The 13,247-nt window shown below is 40.0% G+C and overlaps 1 protein-coding gene across 1 annotated transcript; it reads right to left on the bottom strand.

Moving 5' to 3' along the window:
- Positions 1 to 5,720: 5,720 nt before the first annotated feature.
- On the bottom strand, positions 5,721 to 11,745 carry LOC126419626 (prisilkin-39-like). Its single transcript, XM_050086814.1, has 3 exons — positions 11,614 to 11,745; positions 8,261 to 8,387; positions 5,721 to 5,893 (listed from the first exon to the last, which is right to left on the bottom strand). The coding sequence occupies exons 1-3, from the start codon at positions 11,743 to 11,745 to the stop codon at positions 5,721 to 5,723; spliced, it is 432 nt and encodes a 143-aa protein (XP_049942771.1).
- Positions 11,746 to 13,247: the final 1,502 nt, after the last annotated feature.

The raw sequence follows: 13,247 nt of genomic DNA on the forward strand, positions 1-13,247 counted from the left end.
ACACATCTTACGTCAGACAACATGCCTGTTCTTCTCGACTGCCTAATCCAGAGTGACGAACAGCCCGAAACACTTCGCGCGCCATACCAGACCCGAGCGCTTCCGAGGTGCTTCTCTGCAATTTCTCAGTCTTTTGTTTTTGATTCAAATTGTTTTTAACAATTCTGAAATGACTGATTGATAGTCAGCTGTTGAGAGATATTTATATTAAAAAGTGAAGTCATTCCAATGAGTAGGTTAACTAATAATAATAACTATACTTCAACCTTTTGGCGCCCTTGCTCCGAACACAGCAGCTAATCACAGAGAAGTAGCATTATGCAGGCGGTCTTTCTCACGAGAATGGTACCGAATCTAACATCAGTCACAGGTACCTCACACCAAATCTCCACTGCTCTGGGAACAGCTTCTTGAAGCGTAATATGACGGCTGACTAAGCCAGAAATATTAAAATGTTAAGATAATAAAATGTATTTTTTCTTAGAACACGAATTTTATTCTGCCTGTATTTCATACTGTCAGTATTGCTCGGTAAGGGTTTCGATTGTTGTTGCTGTTGTTGTGGTCTTCAGTCCTGAGACTGGTTTGATGCAGCTCTCCATGCTACTCTATCCTGTGCAAGCTTCTTCATCTCCCAGTACCTACTGCAACTTACATCCTTCTGAATCTGCTTAGTGTATTCATCTCTTGGTCTCCCCCTATGATTTTTACCCTCCACGCTGCCCTCCAATACTAAATTGGTGATCCCTTGATGCCTCAGAACATGTCCTACCAACCGATCCCTTCTTCTGGTCAAGTTGTGCCACAAACTTCTCTTCTCCCCAATTCTATTCAATACTTCATCATTAGTTATGTGATATACCCATCTAATCTTCAGCATTCTTCTGTAGCACCACATTTCAAAAGCATCTATTCTCTTCTTGTCCAAACTATTTATCGTCCATGTTTCACTTCCATACATGGCTGCACTCCATACAAATACTTTCAGAAATAACTTCCTGACACTTAAATCTATACTCGATGTTAACAAATTTCTCTTCTTCAGAAACGATTTCCTTGCCATTGCCAGTCTACATTTTATATCCTCTCTACTTCGTCCATCATCAGTTATTTTGCTCCCCAAATAGCAAAACTCCTTTACTACTTTAAGTGTCTCATTTCCTAATCTAATACCCTCAGCATCACCCGACTTAACTCGACTACATTCCATTATCCTCGTTTTGCTTTTGTTGATGTTCATCTTATATCCTCCTTTCAAGACACCATCCATTCCGTTCAACTACTCTTCCAAGTCCTTTGCTGTCTCTGACAGAATTACAATGTCATCGGCGAACCTCAAAGTTTTTATTTCTTCTCCATGGATTTTAATACCTACTCCAAATTTTTCTTTTGTTTCCTTTACTGCTTGCTCAATATAGAGATTGAATAACATCGGGAAGAGGCTACAACCCTGTCTTACTCCCTTCCCAACCACTGCTTCCCTTTCATGTCCCTCAACTCTTATAACTGCCATCTGGTTTCTGTACAAGTTGTAAATAGCCTTTCGCTCCCTGTATTTCACCCCTGCCACCTTTAGAATTTGAAAGAGAGTATTCCAGTCAACATTGTCAAAAGCTTTCTCTAAGTCTACAAATGCTAGAAACGTAGGTTTGCCTTTCCTTAATCTTTCTTCTAAGATAAGTCGTAAGGTCAGTATTGCCTCACGTGTTCCAGTATTTCTACGGAATCCAAACTGATCTTCCCCGAGGTCGGCTTCTACTAGTTTTTCCATTCGTCTGTAAAGAATTCGTGTTAATACTTTGCAGCTGTGGCTTATTAAACTGATGGTTCGGTAATTTTCACATCTGTCAACACCTGCTTTCTTTGGGATTGGAATTATTATATTCTTCTTGAAGTCTGAGGGTATTTCGCCTGTTTCATACATCTTGCTCACCAGATGGTAGAGTTTTGTCAGGACTGGCTCTCCCAAGGCCTTCAGTAGTTCCAATGGAATTTTGTCTACTCCGGGGGCCTTGTTTCGACTCAGGTCCTTCAGTGCTCTGTCAAACTCTCCACGCAGTATCGTATCTCCCATTTCATCTTCATCTACATCCTCTTCCATTTCCATAATATTGTCCTCAAGTGCATCGCCCTTGTATAGACCCTCTATATACTCCTTCCACCTTTCTGCTTTCCCTTCTTTGCTTAGAACTGGGTTTCCATCTGAGCTCTTGATGTTAATACATGTGGTTCTCTTATCTCCAAAGGTCTCTTTAATTTTCCTGTAGGCAGTATCTATCTTACCCCTAGTGAGATAAGCCTCTACATCCTTACATTTGTCCTCCAGCCATCCCTGCTTAGCCGTTTTGCACTTCCTGTCGATCTCATTTTTGAGACGTTTGTATTCCTTTTTGCCTGCTTCATTTACTGCATTTTTATATTTTCTCCTTTCATCAATTACATCTACATCTACATCTATACTCCGCGAGCCACCTTACGGTGTGTGGCGGAGGGTACTTATTGTACCACTATCTGATCCCCCCTTCCCTGTTCCATTCACGAATTGTGCGTGGGAAGAACGACTGCTTGTAAGTCTCCGTATTTGCTCTAATTTCTCGGATCTTTTCGTTGTGATCATTACGCGAGATATATGTGGGCGGTAGTAATATGTTGCCCATCTCTTCCCGGAATGTGCTCTCTCGTAATTTCGATAATAAACCTCTCCGTATTGCGTAACGCCTTTCTTGAAGTGTCCGCCACTGGAGCTTGTTCAGCATCTCCGTAACGCTCTCGCGCTGACTAAATGTCCCCATGACGAATCGCGCTGCTTTTCGCTGGATCATGTCTATCTCTTCTATTAATCCAACCTGGTAAGGGTCCCATACTGATGAGCAATACTCAAGAATCGAACGAACAAGCGTTTTGTAAGCTACTTCTTTCGTCGATGAGTCACATTTTCTTAGAATTCTTCCTATGAATCTCAACCTGGCGCCTGCTTTTCCCACTATTTGTTTTATGTGATCATTCCACTTCAGATCGCTCCGGATAGTAACTCCTAAGTATTTTACGGTCGTTACCGCTTCCAATGATTTACCACCTATGGCATAATCGTACTGGAATGGATTTCTGCCCCTATGTATGCGCATTATATTACATTTATCTACGTTTAGGGAAAGCTGCCAGCTGTCGCACCATGCATTAATCCTCTGCAGGTCCTCCTGGAGTACGTACGAGTCTTCTGATGTTGCTATTTTCTTGTAGACAACCGTGTCATCTGCAAATAGCCTCACGGAGCTACCGATGTTGTCAACTAAGTCATTTATGTATATTGTAAACAATAAAGGTCCTATCACGCTTCCCTGCGGTACTCCCGAAATTACCTCTACATCTGCAGATTTTGAACCGTTAAGAATGACATGTTGTGTTCTTTCTTCTAGGAAATCCTGAATCCAATCACAAACCTGGTCCGATATTCCGTAAGCTCGTATTTTTTTCACTAAACGTAAGTGCGGAACCGTATCAAATGCCTTCCTGAAGTCCAGGAATACGGCATCAATCTGCTCGCCAGTGTCTACGGCACTGTGAATTTCTTGGGCAAATAGGGCGAGCTGAGTTTCACATGATCTCTGTTTGCGGAATCCATGTTGGTTATGATGAAGGAGATTTGTATTATCTAAGAACGTCATAATACGAGAACACAAAACATGTTCCATTATTCTACAACAGATTGACGTAAGCGAAATAGGCCTATAATTATTCGCATCTGATTTATGACCCTTCTTGAAAATGGGAACGACCTGCGCTTTCTTCCAGTCGCTAGGTACTTTACGTTCTTCCAGCGATCTACGATAAATTGCTGATAGAAAGGGGGCAAGTTCTTCTGTTACCCAAGGATTTCTACTAACCCTCTTCTTTTTACCTACTTGATCGTCTGCTGCCTTCACTACTTCATCCCTCAGAGCTACCCATTCTTCTTCTACTGTATTTCTTTCCCCCATTCCTTTCAATTGTTCCCTTATGCTCTCCCTGAAACTCTGTACAACCTCTGGTTTAGAAAGTTTATCCAAGTCCCATCTACTTAAATTCCCACCTTTTTGCAGTCTCTTCAGTTTTAATCTACAGGTCATAACCAATAGATTGTGGTCAGAGTCCACATCTGCCCCTGGAAATGTCTTACAATTTAAAACCTGGTTCCTAAATCTCTGTCTTACCATTATATAATCTATCTGATACCTTTTAGTATCTCCAGGGTTCTTCCATGTATACAACCTTCTATCATGATTCTTAAACCAAGTGTTAACTATGATTAAGTTGTGCTCTGTGCAAAATTCTATCAGGCGGCTTCCTCTTTCATTTCTTAGCCCCAATCCATATTCACCTACTACGTTTCCTTCTCTCCCTTTTCCTACACTCGAATTCCAGTCACCCATGACTATTAAATTTTCGTCTCCCTTCACTATCTGAATAATTTCTTTTATTTCATCATACATTTCTTCAATTTCTTTGTCATCTGCAGAGCTAGTTGGCATATAAACTTGTACTACTGTAGTAGGTGTGGGCTTCGTATCCATCTTGGCCACAATAATGCGTTCACTATACTGTTTGTAGTAGCTTACCCGCATTCCTATTTTCCTATTCATTATTAAACCTACTCCTGCATTACCCCTATTTGACTTTGTGTTTATAACCCAAGGTTTCGATATTACTCAAATAGTCGGTTCAATACCGGCAGATTGCGCACATGGGAAAATGTTAATTTAGCTCGGAACGTATTCAACATTTTTCGACTTTTCTGATCACGAAAGGTTCTGTGAATTTTTCTATGTAAGTGACGGGTCCCAAAACAAAAAATCTCTTAAGGCGTTAGTGTTCCCGCCGTCTGTCGTATAAAAGTTCACTACATCGTTAAGTTCAGTCTGCATGTAGATGAGCCCTGCCAGATTCTTCCTTTCCCATTATCGTGCTTTATATTTTCCTCAGTGAAAGTTTATGTTTATCTTTCGTACTATACTGTGCTTCAGTACTGGTATTTCAGAAAATTCGCTGTAGACAGAAGCCAAGTAGATATTTAGGTATCTCAGTGGGTACACATTAGATTTCGAATATTAAAATCTGGGGTTCGATGCCCCGTCGGTTCTCGGGTCACTTACCACTTCATCTCAGGCAATGATTTAGGTATATGAACAATTACGAGTTGGACCGTCGTTCATGAGCCATATTAAATTGTAATTCGTCCTATAATTAGCTTGGTAAGTCAGATTGTCAGAGAAAGGCCAAGTTATACCATCTGCAATGGCCACTAGAGCACCGGAGTATCAAGCCGACATATGGATTGAGGGCAGGTTTACCTTCCAGCAGAAGTAAATTTTCTTTGCCCGCGTACTGAGCACAGTTAATAGTCGGCATAGAAAAATACGCCAAAACTCTTGCTACCTCATATGAAATAGTGTCACCAGATCAATACATAGCAATTCAGACATGCTGAATTCGAGAGGCGAGTATTGTGCAAACACTAACGGAATAGGCATAGAATGTGGAAATAAAACAACTGTTTCTTTAGACTTTTGCATTTATTGTGTGGATTATTGAGGAGATATCGAACAATGGCGATGGTTTCTGTTAATTTTGGCTGTAGGTGTGGGAGTAATAAAAAAATATTTGGTATGTACAAGTTTCGAAGTATCCAAGTAGTTTTTTGGTGGGTAGTCGTGGAATGGGTGTGAGTCGTCAGCTACTGCTCTTCACCAGTGGCTGTGACCGTGGCCATAGCCGTGACCATGGCTGTATCCGTGGCCATATCCGTTGCTGTACCCATAGCCGTATCCAGGGTAGCCGTAGTGGCTACCGTAGTGGGAGCCGTGTCCAGGATAGCCGTGGTGTCCCCAGCCTGGGTAGCCGTAGTGGGACGAGGAGCCTGCAACATTAGGAACTTGTTTCAGAATGACGTACACGTACAGTAGTCGCACACGGTGTCCAGTAAGTCAGGTAACAAGGGCTGCAGTAGTCGTGTGAAACTTTTAGGGGCGGTAGTCCTCCGATAAGACTGGATCAGTAGGAAGATACCTCGTAAGTAAATCGTGACTTTTCGTTTCATATGTGTGTTCCAGATTTGCCCCAAACATTCTACTGTCCTGTTATATTGCGTTTATCGTCCTCGATGATAATATAAAATTGTAAACATGAATGAAATGTAACTGATTGGCGTCAGAGAAACGCAACCCGTTCCACACTGCAATGATTAAACATCTTATATGTCCCGATGCGGACAATGGACCTTCTTCATATGGAAAGAAATTCAAACTTGTATCATTCAACGTTATATGCGTGTAACAGATGTCCCTGTAATCGTCATCATCCTCATTATTGCGCTGACGTCAACTATTACCTCTGGATAATTAATTACTCCAGGTTTCCCCAGCACGAGCTGTATATATCCATCTTTCCTTATGTCGTCTACTCATCTTCGGTTAGATTTTCCAATTACGCAGTTTATCACGAGACGCCCAGCTCCATTTTAATTTAGAAATCCTCATCCTATATTCTTTCTGCGTGTTACTATAGGTTTCTATTGTTCCACGCACGATTTCCTCGATCATATACAACATCCCCCCCAACCTTCCTCCAACTATTTCCATTTATGTGCGAGGGCCTTTAACCTTTACTTTACTACTCTCCTTCTCTTATTATCAACGGTATCTCAAGAACAACTTCGAAGACTCAGATGAAGAATCACGCAACGTAAGGAAAGCAATACACAGAAAAATCCTTGTATACTAATCCATTCACCAAGAAATTAATGTGAATCATGTCTATACTGTTTAAGATCATCTAGATGCTAGAATAAAAATAACAAATTAATAATGTTGACGTTTGTTGGTTGACATTAAGTCGAAAAAACTGAAGACATCATCTGTAAATAATATTAACGAACTGTCGATGAGACGGTTATTGCGTGTAAAACATTGTAACTGATATGCTTTGTTCCTGTTAGTTTATAGTTTCACCATAAACTTAAGGACAGAAGCTCTACCTTTAAGTTCATGTTCTAACTATTGGCAACTTTGTCAGGACGTGTGCGAGTAAACGGTGGTAAGTGTCAAACACACAGCGCGAGTAGTAGTAAAGCGTGTGATGTTGGTACCAAAAAATGGTATTCAGGGACGATTTGTGCAAATCCGATGATGATGTGGATAACTGTGACTCGGGTAAAGATACTGAATGTGCTTCTGGACGCAAATACAATTCAAAAATTGTGACTACTCAGATAAATGTGAATACTTATTTAAGCAAGTAAACAACGTTTAATTGAGTCCCTTGCAGTAATTTGTCCGCAGCTCGTGGTCTTGCGGTAGCGTACTCGCTTCTCGCGCACGGGGTCCCGGGTTCGATTCACGGCGGGGTCAGGGATTTCCCCTGCCTCGACATGACTGGGTGTTGTTGTGTTGTCATCATCATCATCATCATCATTAATCCCCATTACGGTCGGAGGAAGGCAATGGAAAAACACATGCGCAAGGACCTTGCCTAGTCGGCGGTGGGGGTCTCCCGCATCATTCCCTACGCTCCTCGGAGTGTGGGACCTCATCATTCATTCATAGTAATTTACATCAATATATGTGAATGGGTAACAGTAGAACTGTTAACGTCATCCTCAACACAGGTGGTTGCTAAAATTAACTTCGTATTATATTGAATTGTAATACGTTTCTGAGATCACTATACTTCATAATTGCAAAAATTGTTAATGAAAATCTTAAAATCAAAAAGTGAAATAATTCGAATCTTTTAAATTTGTGTTTTTAAGAAGTTCAGCAGTAACGTTTCGTCAGTTCGCCCAGCACATTAACTATGGTAGGTAAATGCTAACCCGTGTTAAGCGCACTCAGTTTTCAAGTAAACAATGTTAAGCACCCGTTGATGAACTTTTAAGAATAAAGTTTTGGGTGAATTCATCATTTTTAAAATATATCGTTATTGTAGATATACTTTGTATTTGAAACAACGGCTTATCTGAAGAGAAAATATCACGTTGCATGAAATTAAAATACTTTAGTTATCAGGTTTTATTGAAACTTTACTGTGCAGTTTCCCAAAACAAACAGCTTGTTCAATACCAAAGTTTACAGCCGATGTTTTCAGTTAGGAAGTAATATGTTTTGCAGAAAGCAACTGATGAGAAATTTAGTACTGTTTCACATCTCGTAATCATGTGACTGGTTTTGTCCCATGACAGAAAGTGATGCCTGAATTACCAGTCACACCACAAGCGTCTCGTACTCACCGTGGTACCCGTAGCCAGGGTACTGGTAGCTGTGCGGGTAGTACCCGTGTCCGTGTGAGACGGCCAGAGGGTAGGAGGCCTCACAGCCACACAGCAGGGCCAGGCAGGCCACCGCCAGAAGGCACACCTGCAACACAATAAGTTACACGGGACATTCAGTACGGGGCGAAGTGTGTGGTGAAGTGAACTGTTATTGTTAACGTTCTGCGTTGCACATCTTGACCTACGAAAGACAATAAAAATGGTGTCGCGCCACCGCCACGCTCAGGCGTTAGGTAGTTGGTTTCATCTCTGGGTTGTGTGTTATAGTTTCGTTACAACCAGTGCTTTTTTTCTAAAAAAAAAGTTTGAGGGTACTCCGACGTTGGATACAATGCAGCGAAATTTACTTATAACCGAAGCATGGGATACCACCCGTCTGCTTTTAGTCATGACGTCATCAACATGTCGAACGACAAAAATAAATAAATAAATAAAAATAAAAATTCTATCGGACTCTTCAGTTGGCTTTATTACAGCTCAAATGAAGCCGAGAAACACCCAAACATACAAGAGAATGTGGTATGGAACACTTCAGTTTACGTCACCTCAAATGAAGCATGCGATTCCCACCATCCCCTGAACAATAAAAGAAAGTGATATCGTACACTTCAATTGACCTATAATACACCTCAAATGAAGCAGGTGAGTCCAATCAACCCTCCGACATACGAAAAAATACAAGGAAATATTACCGAACACATATTTTTACCTATAAAACACAATTTAAAGACACAATACAACAAAAACCATCCACACCTATCACTGGTATCGCTCGTATTGCAATTATCAACACGAAAAGATGAAATAAAAAATTTACGTCCGTGAAAAAATCTTTGGCACTATTCCAAGTGCACAACATCGTAAAAATATTACTTTACTGACGAAAAAGTTTAGGGGTACGCATCCCCAAGCGTTCCCCCAGAAAAACAGCACTAGTTACAAAACATCAAAAGACGGATAGCACCTTTTGTGCAGGGTATACGAATTTTCAGAAGAACGAATGTGATATAATGAACTCCTAACAAAAAACAATAAATGTTAATCCTTAACCTCTCGTGGAGAGCGAGGTCGTAGAAACGAAACACCTCTTCAGATCAGGATGATTGCATGATTCGTTTTCACAATTTAAACTAATGATTAAACTTTTCTATTGTATTCCCTAGCACGCAAACAGATGAACCACCAGGTTTCGACGTACGGAAACCATGATCCAGAAACCAACAAACAAAAAACTCACAATAGGCTAAATCTAAGAAGACAAAAATTCCCGATGTCTACGTAGCCTAATGTTGACCTATGCGCAAATGTTTCCGGTCCTCCCCCCCCCCCCCCCCTTGCACCACCCCAAATAAAAGAATAGTCTTCTACATTTCCAAATCATTAAACAGATTGCACTTCGCACTGCATTCCACATCATTTTTTACTATCCAACAACTGATCTCTTTTTTGACTATCATCAGCACCTTTACAATTTGTAAATAAGTTATACAGAACTTCAACCAGTCACTTTTTGGGTAATTATGCTTTATTCCATGGACCAGTTTTCGAACCATTTCAGGTTCAGATGGTTTCATGAGGTTACATCATTACTGGTAGCATAATGCTGGGTGCTGGCTTTCGACAGTATAGCCAGCTTTTTTCGGTTAGTGTCCATCTGTCTGCCTCCATTTTGATGTCCGGTAGTTAAATCAGTACAACCAAGCTTGTAAAGCGCATGCTGGATGCTGGAAAAGTTTCGCTGTCAAAGTGTAAATTAATATAGTTTGTGTGGAAGTGTGTGTACTGATATAACTACTGGAGATCAAAATGGAGGCAGACAGATGGATACTAACCGAAAAAAGCCGCCTATACTGTTGAAAGCCAGCACCCAGCATTGTGCTACCAGTAATGATGAAACTTCCTGAATCCAACTGAAGATGAACCTGAAAAGGTTCGAAAACCGGTCCATGGAATAAAACATAATTATTCAAAAAAGGGACTGGTTGCAGTTCTGTATAACTTATTTACATTCAATATACAGTCAGGGTTCTAAAATATCCGTAATGGATAAGCATAACCTTTACAATTAGCACATATTTGATAATGATCTTGTCATTTCATCAGTTCTGGCAATCTGCCCCACCTGTAGAGAATCATTTCCTAAACTTTGCACCTAACGTCCATATTTATTCTCTTCAAAGGACATTTTACCTATTGCTTGATCATCAAACTATTCCATCTTTCCAGGTCTAGAAAAACGCTCCTATTCTCCTCATGTACATCATTCCCTGACACAGCATTCCACAGTAACACCCTCACTACCGCCCACAGCTAACCCACATCGTATCTTTCAAATATATGACTCTCTCCTCTTCGTCTTTGCTTTCTCCACATACGGGGGAATTTTACTGATTCAGAATAATAATTAACTTCATAATTCGAACAAATCAAATGATTTTTGTGTAAGTCAGTCACATCACCTGATTTTTAAACTAATCTCAGTATTATACAATTTAACAAAATGACAAGCATATTGTTTCATCCTTGTGTAATTTTTTATAAGTTCCGTAATCTGTATCACTTAGAACCCACTCTCCAGTCAATTTGGGCTAGGCGGTGGAATGACAAAAACAAAAGAGTGACAGAAGGAATTAGCTGTGGAATTATCAAAAGAATTATTCGAAGATTTTAACTTAGAAAGTACGGTACCACCTCCATCGGCGTTTCGTCCGACTAAGAATTTAGTGCCCAAGCCACTATACTTTCTTGTTTGCCGAAGTTATGCAGTGTATGATGAAGGATGTATTAAGAAGGGCAGTATATTCTGTGCGGAGCATAACTTGTCGGAACTAATTTCTAGCATAGGATCAAAGAGTGTCTGAGCAGGCTACGCTCCAAGTGCTTCATAGATTTAGGTTGCTACCTTCTTTTTATCTTGGCACGTATGTTACCTAAGTTAGTTTGTAGTACTGGAGAAGAAAAACGCAGTAGAATTTAGAGCTCGATTCTGTTAATTTTAAACTACTATTTGGCTCTTTATCGTACTATTTGGATTACTGTTGGCATTGTTTTTTATGTGACCAAAAGTGGTGCGATACCGAAAATTCAGATTATTAGTAATGTAGTCTTCTCTAGTGCACGGTATACTAGGAAAATATTTTGTTGAAATTGTACAAAATCGAAAAGACAACGTTATAAGGTAGACCACCATATCGACGAGGTACCAACCAGCCTGCTGTCAGGAAACAGTTCTCTCTATCTTGTAACTATAAGAATACAGGTAAGCCCATCGAGTCCAGAAGAGAGCAGGAATGAGGTGAGGTGGTACTTACCAGTGAAAGAGCGCGAGCCATTGTTCTTGTGGACTGAGGGCTGACAGTGAGGATGTGTGTGGAGGTGGCTGCTTTATACCCAGCAGGACTGCCGACGTTGGCAGTCTCCAACGTTAAACAAGCGGCAGACATGTTGGCTCAACCCTGCTTTTTCGTATACACAAAGCGGGAGGAACAGACTGGAACGTCACACATCTGCTCAAATGTGGGCTTACCATATGTTACTTGACCGCACTTTGAAAATTTCCCATTATTTTCGGTACGTCTTCCGTATAACATTGCTTTCAAGTCCACAAAGATAGGAATTGGTTTTCATCTTTTGTTTGTGCAGTGTGTACCATTCGTGATCGAAGATGCGCGATAAACTTTCTCAAACACAATAAATCCTAAAGAGGAGACAGATAAAAGGCAATACATAAATAATTACATACCAGCGTCTACTTAATCGTAACATTCAAAATTGTCGATAAAGCAAGATCTTTATTCAGGCAAAAGAAAAATTTAGCAGAAATTTATCGAAAGTAAACAATGAAAATGAAATACGTTTCTTCCTCTCTGAGTTCTACAAATTTGTACACAATAATTTGGTAATGAAGTTACAATAATTATACAAAGAGAATAAACAAAATGTCCCAAACGGAACTAATGATTCTAAACGTGCTACTTAGTACAAATAACTCATGAGCTACGTTGCTGCAAATATCAACACATATATGGATTGAGAGGAAGTAAATAAATAAGTGAAAAAAACTTAATTTGAAATCAAGTAACTGATTAAATACGTATAAGTTTAGTTATTTCCCATCACCTGTCAGTCATTATCGAGAGTTACAACAGAAACGAAGAACCAAAAGTAATGTAATATTGTTGCCCTATCCATAGCATCAGGGTAAATACAACTTCTACGAAGTACTCCCTCTCATTCGAAGATAACACAAGCTGACCAGAATATTGACCCAGTAAGTACTTCTAAGTCGTTAAAATGAGAAGTCATTTAAGGGTGTAAGAATTATGCTATCACCAAAGTGAATAAATAATATGGAATGTAGTATTGCAATGTCGTACACAACAGTAGTAACCTCCACATGGAACATAAAATTTTGTCATGTAGTAACACAGACTTTAAACTATGGAATAGCAAATTAGAAATACAGGGCTTCAGTCAAAATGTTCATCATTTTCTGTCTTTACACCAATCTCCCCAGCAAAATTTTAGTAGGTCTCTTTGAAAACAGTCTCCCCTATACCCTCTTTACGTTCGTACGCTGCTACGGTGGTCCTGTCTCCCCAAGCAAGCCGGTAGGCATCAAACTCCTTATTAAAATGATCATGTAGCATCACAGTTTCGAAATGAGATTTCTTAGAGAAGAAAGTGGAAAATATAAGAACAATAACAAAATCGTGATGGCATCTAAATGCCCTATTGTCCAGATTTTCCGGAGAATTTCCTAAGTTGCGAGGTAAATGATGTTGCAAGAATTTGCGCCCCAAGAATTTCCGTTTGAAATTTCTCTTTCTCCTTTTCCAAAAGGATGTGGCGTGGCTGTGTATAACAGAGTTTTCTGCATCACTTTCTTTGTCCAGTTCGAGTTGGACAGTAGAAGTGTAGCATATATATATTCAAAATAATATGT

The sequence above is a fragment of the Schistocerca serialis genome, chromosome 9 (genome assembly GCF_023864345.2).
Source record: "Schistocerca serialis cubense isolate TAMUIC-IGC-003099 chromosome 9, iqSchSeri2.2, whole genome shotgun sequence".
In the NCBI taxonomy this organism is placed as follows: domain Eukaryota; kingdom Metazoa; phylum Arthropoda; class Insecta; order Orthoptera; family Acrididae; genus Schistocerca; species Schistocerca serialis.